The sequence below is a fragment of the Anopheles cruzii genome, chromosome 3 (genome assembly GCF_943734635.1).
Source record: "Anopheles cruzii chromosome 3, idAnoCruzAS_RS32_06, whole genome shotgun sequence".
NCBI classification, from domain to species: domain Eukaryota; kingdom Metazoa; phylum Arthropoda; class Insecta; order Diptera; family Culicidae; genus Anopheles; species Anopheles cruzii.
In genome coordinates, this window is record NC_069145.1 from 54,517,120 (window position 1) to 54,526,290 (window position 9,171).

General features: G+C 42.0%; 1 protein-coding gene across 1 annotated transcript in view; it reads right to left on the bottom strand.

Annotated features, from left to right (window-relative positions):
• LOC128270614 (disintegrin and metalloproteinase domain-containing protein 10) overlaps window positions 1–8,164 on the bottom strand; it is a 41,130-nt gene extending 32,966 nt beyond the window's left edge. The window contains exon 1 of the mRNA XM_053008024.1: window positions 8,101–8,164. Coding sequence (XP_052863984.1) covers window positions 8,101–8,164 — 64 coding nt within the window. The remainder of the gene's footprint in view (window positions 1–8,100) is intronic.
• Window positions 8,165–9,171: the final 1,007 nt, after the last annotated feature.

The following is a 9,171-nucleotide window of genomic DNA, read 5'->3' on the forward strand; positions in this document are numbered from 1 at the left end:
CATGCTCTTACAGCATTTGAACATCACACGCGCCACCGACGGGCCCGCAGATTGAAGCGGAACTTTCTCGCGAATGTTGTATTTTTGCTGACCTTTGGATGCCGCCGATGACAAAAAAGTTTACGTACCAGCATGAAAACTGCTGACGATGCAACGTTGCATAAGACAAAAATGAGTTTGGGATAGCGACATAGCGGACACAGAGATTCATGCTCGCCCAGTCCTTTTCACTTCATCTATTTTGCTCGCCGGTATATTTCACGGTGTGGATTTCATCTAGAGCCGATGAAGTGATGAATCATGTCGATGGATCGCATCCGCCTGAACTCGACCATCATCCAGCGATGCACCGTAAGTTATTGATTTGTTCGACTTTGTTTTCTGCTACAAGCAAACATTCCCGCATCGAAGATGTGAAAAAAGAAAACGACCGTCGTCGGGGGGCTGAGTCATCGTCAAATATGCTTATCGCAAAAGTCCGGTGTTTGATGATTGCGACTACATCCAGTACAAGTCAATACACTAGACATAACGTGCTGTCGGAAGTTTTGATCGAAATCGAAGGGGAAATTCCAAACAACTTCTCGTCAAATGAGTACCTCTACAAAGTATCTTTCAAAACATTCCATGAGAAGGGCCAAATATTTCTGCATTTACCTTTACGATATGAAATGAAATATTCCATTATAACGCACAACATATTAAAAACCCATATATGGCGTATTGATGAAACAGCCTCCGTTCGTTCTCGCGTTTCCTGCACTCAGCTAAACATTTGTTTCGTTACTCAAACCACAGCATGGATAATTTGAATGGCGTTAGTTAAAGACCGAAGGTTAGGAATGTGATGCAAATACCACTAGCAACTACACCGGCAAACATCGCACTTGCGAGCGAAAGTTTGTTCGGAAGATTTACTTAAGCTTGTAACAATGAAAATATGTTCATGCAAACATGGTATGCATGCACTTAATACTTTCTTAGATTATGTTGCTGTCTATACCGTTATACGCAACATATTTTCGACACCATAAAACAGAACATTTTTATAGGTTTTCCTAAACATGAATTAGTTAAATAAATGTACAAAAAAAGCATTACATTGAAAATAATTTTCTTGTCGTTTGTCACAAGAGCAACTGATAAAAATGTTAAGCTCAAATACTTTACATTAAATACTACATTTGTCATCGAAAAGGCTTCTCGTTCGCTACGTTCATAATGCAAAATCCTGTTCAAGACAGGACATTTTTACCATTTTGTCAGAAAAAAATCTATACAAAAAGTTTTTTTTTTCAATTTTTTGGAAAACAGTAAAAAAGGAAGCATACAGGAACAGAACAGGAATGCTAAAACAGAAGGGGTTTTGCTTTATGGCGACGGACTTGGGTCGGTTTCGTTCTGGTTTCGCGCACAGTTTACGGTTCTGAAAATTCGTCATCCGAGTCAAGTGCACGACCCGAATAGTCCACTCATTACAGGATGTTGGCCCTGTCTAGACGTATCAACGTATGTCACAAAAAAAATGACCAACATTTCTCTCATGCCAAGTATCTTTCTCTGGGCGGCAGAAGCCAAGGTATCGAAATTGGTTACACCATCTTGAGCATTTTCAGCAACAGCAGACGGTCGGATGGAACCGACTTAAGGATCTATACGGGAAACCTTCACGTTTCGTTTGGCTAGAGTACGAAAGAGAGAGAAAAAAAACATCTTGAACTTTCAGAACAAAGGATCATAAAATGTTATTATGATTTCACCGGTGAAACCTACACGCTTTCCAGCGTTGAGTTTGTTGCCGGTTTTGTTCTAACCAACACGCTTCTCGTCGCGACGATTCACGATACTTCTACGGTTTACGACTTCCGAAACTCGTAGATGCGATCATTAATGTTGGGGGAAAAACATTCGCCCAGCTTGGAGCCTGGATGGAAAAACCCGGAGGCCCCTGGGGGTGGACACATTTTCAATTGCAATCCCATTAAAGCCAACCGAGAGGGAGCAAAACGCGCGGGCGTGCACAGGATGTGAAACTAATTCGTCCGTACCCGAAAAGGCGATGCATTATTCAGTTGAAAAAAGGATGACAATAATTCCGCACATCAAGGGCAGCTTTTCCGACAGACCTTATCGGGCAGGGATTTCAGAGAGCGTTTAATAAATACAGAATAACGTTTCAGAATGTGCGAAGTTTTTCGTTATTCTTTGAAAACAGAATAAATTTTAAAAGGACTGTTTTTAGGTTTTATTTGTTTATTAAAACTATTAGGAATTTTATAGGGAATATAGAAAAAAAACACTTGTATCTAGGTGACTGTGATTGTGATTTTTAGGATTGTTTACTTATTTAAATGAGCTGAAAACCCCGAGAGGGGCGTTTGAAAGCTTTCTGCTGAGTTATTCAGGTTTACCCAATATTGGATAAATAGTCCCTTCGGGAGCCGACATAGCCTTGATATCCGAAAATTAATTCGGAAACCTACCAAATTGACTGCCCTTTTAATAAATCAATGGCTCCACATCCGCGTGGGGAAAAAACCAACCGAATGTCGGCGAACCGAACCGATTATCAAGGTCGATGTATTTTCGACAATCCATTAAAAGTTTTTTTCCCCAATGACTTCCGTCGTCGCCGCCGTGGACCTAACTGGAAGCGGAAGCTGAGTAGACAGGGAGTATTAGGCCACACTTGTCCCGGGGCCCAGAACGGATAAGGGAAAAATGGAAGTCACTTCCTACTGGAATCGATAGCAACATAAAATAAGTAAATACAAAGAACGTTCGTTCGGTCGCCCTTTGGTGACGCCATGCTTTCCATTAGACTAATCATTCGTAATCGAGTATAAACGGGCCCACAGAATAAATTAATTGCACGAATCTGGATTTCTGTTTCTTTACAGAACTTGCATTTCTAAAAAGTATCTGAATTTATGGTTACCCCAGCAAACTTCCAGTTCCACTCATTGAACATGAACTCATGAACATGTTTACATGATTTAAATAGACATTTTAGGTACCAAAATGGTTAAAAATCAAACTGGACGAACTTGTCTGCGCTTGTCCGGCATCGGATAACATTTTGATACAAAACTAGGAGCATTAGAATGAGACAATGAGGTGAGAGAACTTTGAGAGGGCCACAGAGCGACGCGCAGCGATGGATATCAGCATAAAAGTCCAAGGGTGACATCCGTAGCATACCAACGAGATTCAAACGATGATTAATGGGGCAATGGCTTTGCGTGGCCAGATTATTCTCGTCTGCTGCTCGCGTCAGATTCGCGACGATTGTAGTGGCGCAACGCGCGATGGGAATGACAATCCATGAGCATGTGTGAGAACGACGATGCCGCGGGGGGGCTTGGGGCGTTGGTAGAAATTCAAAACCGGAACATGAATCATTGCCCTCTGGTAGATGGTGGTGGGTTTCATCAACACATTGGTGCTTGATTCTATCACACGACTATCGCGCGCCAGAGTGGGAAAGGACACAAAGAGAGATAGGGACACGCAGTCTGCGTGCGTTGGTGTACGATCGCCAATGTTACTGACCTCCAGTAGGACGTCTTGCGTGTCGATCAAAAACGCAACTCGATTGTTGCGATGTTGCGTTATGTCTAGAGTTCCACATTGCAAATGTTTAGCTCTGGCGAAACAGATGTCATCAGATACGAACCAAAAGTCAAGTGACGGAATAATGGTGAAATTGTGATTTTTCCGATTAATGCTTATGCAAAAAGCAAACCGAGGTGAACTGTACTAGGTCTCTTACGGTTCTGATGCACCATGCAATGATTGTAGGAATGAATCAACCAATCAGGACATCAACACATTGCAACTTTTCATACATCTTCACGCATCCGATAGCAACAAACTTTGGAATAATGATTTATGAGTCACCTGGTCCGTCATAACAACGGCGACCACGTAGTCGAAACGTGGAGGAAGTTATCCATCAGAACGAATAGAAAGTTTCACATTAAGGAAACTTATGTCCCCGTTTCTCACGACGGGTTCAACGAGCAGAACAGTTGACAAAACAAATTTACCCAGAAAATTATCACTCGCGGGTCCCGCGGGCTGCAAAATAGGGCGTTCTCTTTCTGTCCTGCCAACGTACTCGATAGCCACCTCTTTCTCTTTATGTCTAGTGTTATTTCACAGCAAGCACTACTCCGAAACTACCACACTGTTTCCGATCATTCATTTTGAACGACTTGAACGATGATGTTTTACCAACTGTCGTTAGTTTTACAATCTTCAAAGAAAGGTCTAATGTTGTAAAATTTATACCTAACAACTTTTTAACACTAAGAGTAATGAAAATTCCTTGAAGTAACAAACGCCTTACCGAAAAGGGAAGTGCCAAACCCAAAAGTAGAACAAACTTTTTACAGTGGAATGTAAATGTAAGAAATGGAAACAGTTGACATAAGAATGCCATAAATAGCAAACAATCACGTCCTCCAAACACGCTCGCCGCAGTGAATGGAGTGTGCGGTGCGACGAAACGCCACCCTAGAACGCCACCCTAGAACGGCACACAAGTTTACGTGGGGTGTGTGTTATGTTTTATTTTTAACCCAATACCGAGACCTCCGGTAGGAACAACATCAGACCAAAGTGCGGAAATGGCCATCATGCACGGTTTGATGTGATTTAAGTGCAACTGTAACAGCATCGGCTCTTAGAGTATGTGGCGCAGTCTTGGTGGAGCACTCTACGATCATGGAGAATTTCAGGCAAACCACACGCACGCATGAATTCCAATGCACCGTGCAGTATTAATGCACACAGACAGAAAGCGCCATCTTAATAAAGGAACCGAACCGACAAGTAGTGTTGGGAAGTTTCGCTGATCTGCCAAGAAACTGGCGCCTTTTAACGATTATTTCAAATAAATCCAAATTTTCGAATCATTATCAAACATTCGTTTTTCCAGCGAGAACTGGAATGCTTGACGCAGGCACATTATTGAATGGACTGGATGATTGTCAATTTCATCATACACTTCAAACATCAAATTCGCTAAACAACTCAATTCACTAAACAATCGACTGGATATTTGTCGCACTGATTATTTTCAATTTCAAGCAAATTTACCATGACTTACAAGAGCACTTTTGCCTTTTGCCACAATTGTTCTCGCCGGGTGATGTTTAAGGCTAGTGATGGAAAAATACTAGGCTGCTAATTAAATTCGGAGCCTCGACAAGAAAGAGCGCTGCTAAGAGCCTGATTTTTTTTTGTGATATTGGTACACTCTTCAAATGAACGTATGTGAAGTTTCATTTCAATCGGTCACTTATTTTTTTTCACAAGCCATTTAGTATCGACATGTCACAGTATTTTTTACAATGGAAAAAATCAAGTATGTGCAGTGATTTAATTTTTATTTTTGGAAGGTTTAAAAGGCAAGGAAAATTATGAACGAATATTGAAAGTGTATAAGGACTCTTACCCTTTAATTAGGGGGTTAAAAGAGGGTTTTCTGAGTTTAAACATGGTCGTAGTAGCCTTTAAGACGAAGCATGTCATAAACGTGAAAAAAAGAAACTGAAACTGAAAGAGATTTAATATAAGGCCTAGCCATCTCATTGAGCAGTATAACCAGTATTTTGACTGAAGTTTTGGGTTCTTAATGTTCGACAATGTTCGACGTTGGGAATCGGTATGCGGAAGCAATCCAATAGAGGCCAACCTTCATCAATTTGTCATGGTTAGAAGAACACATTTCGCAAATGAACTCACTTTAAAAAGCTGGCAAATGGTTTTGAAGAGAATAATTCGTGGACGGTGTAAAATTATAAATAATATAAATTACAAATGAACTTGTCCCGCAAAGATTGTTTGTTTTGTTCAAATGAAATGTCATAAGTCGTCGTAACGTATGATCTCAATTTAAGCAGGTTATAATGTGCAAGAGCAAAGAGATGGTTTTACCAAGAAAACGTAAAACTGCGAGAGAATTTTCCTCTCCATTATGTAACGATTAGCGAGAAGTTGCAAAACAACTTAAAAACAAACAACTTTTCCAAGCGCTTAAGACTTATCACCCAACAAGCACTGGCCGAAGCCGAAGCACACATTTCGGTACACGAAATACGATACGCAAACGCACAGCGCAGGCAACATATTTAATCCCTTCCAGGGATACCACCTCTTATCAAAATTGATCCTTATGCACACCATTTTCGCGAGTGTGTTTCGATTTACGTTATTTAATCTGAGAGCAACTTTTCTGCCTCCTTCACGACCAGGAGTTTCTATTACGCAAGACAGTCGCAACCGGTTTGTGTTGTTTGTGTTTTTCCAGCGAACCCCTAATGCGGGACACCACCGTAAGCGTAGGCGAGTTTTCAGAAACAACTTTATGAAAATGATTTCGCTACATTTCATTTGGTGCAACAAGCGGCATTTCGTTTGCCTAGCGTCGTTGGTGAACACATAAAACTTCAGCAGCACGAGTAATCCAAACGAAAAACAAACAACATCCTGTCACTCGCGAGGAGTGTTGCGCGAACCGGACGGAGGTCGTTGGACGAAAAACGAAAATTTTGAGCACACGCCACCGAACGCATGCTCACAGTAAAAACCCGACGAGCAGGGAAAACCATCGTTACGACCAACATTTCGTTCCACGCAGAAAAAAAGCAACGTCCTTTGGGGACAAAAAATGAAAGGCAAAAACGGCTGGAAATGTTCCGAAGAAAGAACTCGCAGCGCGCCGAAAAAAGATAAAAAGAATAAAAATCAAAACATTTTATTTGGAAGATACATGTCAGTTTATAATTCCGAAAACCTGTTGGCTGCGAATAAAATGTGGTAGTACATAAATGCCTAATTACCATTTACCATGAATAATGCCCATTATTTCATGCAATGATATTATACGCAATGTTTGTGGTTCACAGATAGATATTTTCCCTTCCCGAAATAGTTGTTCTAAATTTCAATTATAGGAGTATTTTCTATCGGTCGCGGTGCTATAGTTAACAAGCCACACAGCAATTAAGTTACGATAATCGCCAGATCATTACGCAGAAATTGTCACGCGAGCATAAGACGAGCGGTAACGGAGATGCCAAGTGACAGACAAATACAGCATCTAGTCAATCAATCCACGGCTGTGATGTCTAAGGACCTGGATGTAATCGATGTGGTTTTAAAAACTCATCAAAGCGCTCGGGAAAGTCGAAGCGATCGTGTCTCCCGAAGCGGCCAGAGTATTGAAACTTTTAATTGCTTTTACGCCTCCAGCAGGTGAAACATTATCGACCTACGGGACGAACGAATCGATCTTCGATGATGAATCGTGTTCGGGTTACCGATTCAATTTAGTTTGCCTTTACGTAAGATGCTTCCAAATGATAATCCATGATATGCCTCACGTTTCTGAACGCTGCGATAGAGTGAACATACAAAGTGACATTCGAACGCCCAAAGTTACATACAAGATACCCAAGTGTTTTTTGCATAATCCGCAAATTGATTCAGAATTTGAATAAAAAGAACCTCGAACCTCTGAACGCCGTGTCGAACACACGTCAAGAGTAGGTTCATAATTTTTGCGAACCGATCAAATCGGGGGAATAATCCGTTACACGATGGTAATTGAGCAAAAGATTTCCAATTCAACATCTCGAAGCCCGGTTAAATGCTTCCGAAACATACCTTAAACGTTCCTTTTTTTACTAATCCCATCCCGCACCCATCACGAAACCCTCTTCTCGAGCGCTCGAACATTCTCGAGCACTTAAACACCGCGAGCTGAGTTGCTGAGTAGCGTGCTTCCGGCCCGGCCGAAAACGTCGGAGGATTATGCCGAAAAATGGCGGAAAGGATTATGAGGTCGCAATGTGGAAAAAATATATATGAATGGTACATACATATTTCATGTTCAAGGACGAATCTTGGTTGTTTCAATGACGATGCCAAAAATTCTAATCAAATAAACATTGTTAAATCGTTTTCCGTCCGGAAATTCAATCCGCCCGGCTCTAATTCAGAAAAGAAAAAGGACTGAAGCTTTTTTGTCACTTTTCTTGCGCTAAGGCCCTATTAGGGTATTCGGTAAACATTTGTTGCCCGTACACTTACCACTTTCGATGTCGTTGAGGAGCAGTAGCGTTGAAAGTAGCACCAATCCACATTTCAGATGCATTTTTCCCACCGATCAGAAGCAGAGCCTGATGTCCGTCCGTGGATTGTGCCGGCCGTCTTGATCGCCGTCGTCGTGCGAAGGAAGGAAATCTGATGATGGGCGAAACGATGATAGGATGCAGTTCAGGAGGCTACAAACTACGATCCACTGGCTAACGGAACTGGACAGCTGCTGGTGCAGTGACGCCAACATACACCCCTCACAAGCCAAGCCTCACATTGGCACCGCGGGCTAAACGATCACGAAAAAGCATCCTTTTCTCAATAGCTGCACATCACCACACGGTATAGGCGTCGAATAGGAAAGGAACTAACATAAGGGTACAAATCGTGGAGCACTTCTCACAAACAAACGATGGGTAGAATTTAGCACTATTTCTTCTCCTTTTTTTTGGCTTGCACCTCTCGCACTCGCACCAGTGCACTCAGTGCGTCGTGGGGACACCGAAATGATTTCTATTTGCACTTGCACTTGGGTGGACCATCATCTCACTTAGAGCTCGACTGGTTGGGCTTCATCCCGAACACAAACACACAGACACACGAAACTGCACATCGCCGTGATGCATCGCTCGCTGGAACTGGCACACGCTCAAGACGCACTTCACTGCAACCGACAGCTGTCCCGCGCACTATTGCACTCTCGGGAAGCAGTCGTCGTCATACTTCACTGTGATGGGCGACACAAATCGGTTGAAGAGAACAACTACTTCTTAAGGAAGGATTCGAATGGATGCAACGAAGGAACGGACGGAAAACGAACGGTTTCCGAAAAGAAATACCTATAAATGCCTGAATCTAACTCATTATGATCATCACAGTCTTCACAATCCTGTCTACTTCTTTGCATATTTCTTCACCCAGATCTTCGGTGCATCCATTTAAATGTTAGCAAAACAAATAAACTCAAACAGACTCTTAAGGGTCTTAGCTTGACACTTGAGGACTTTGTGGAAGTACCAAATAAAAATCCTTTTTCCTAGATTCCCCAAGAAGCGCCGTGGGCAA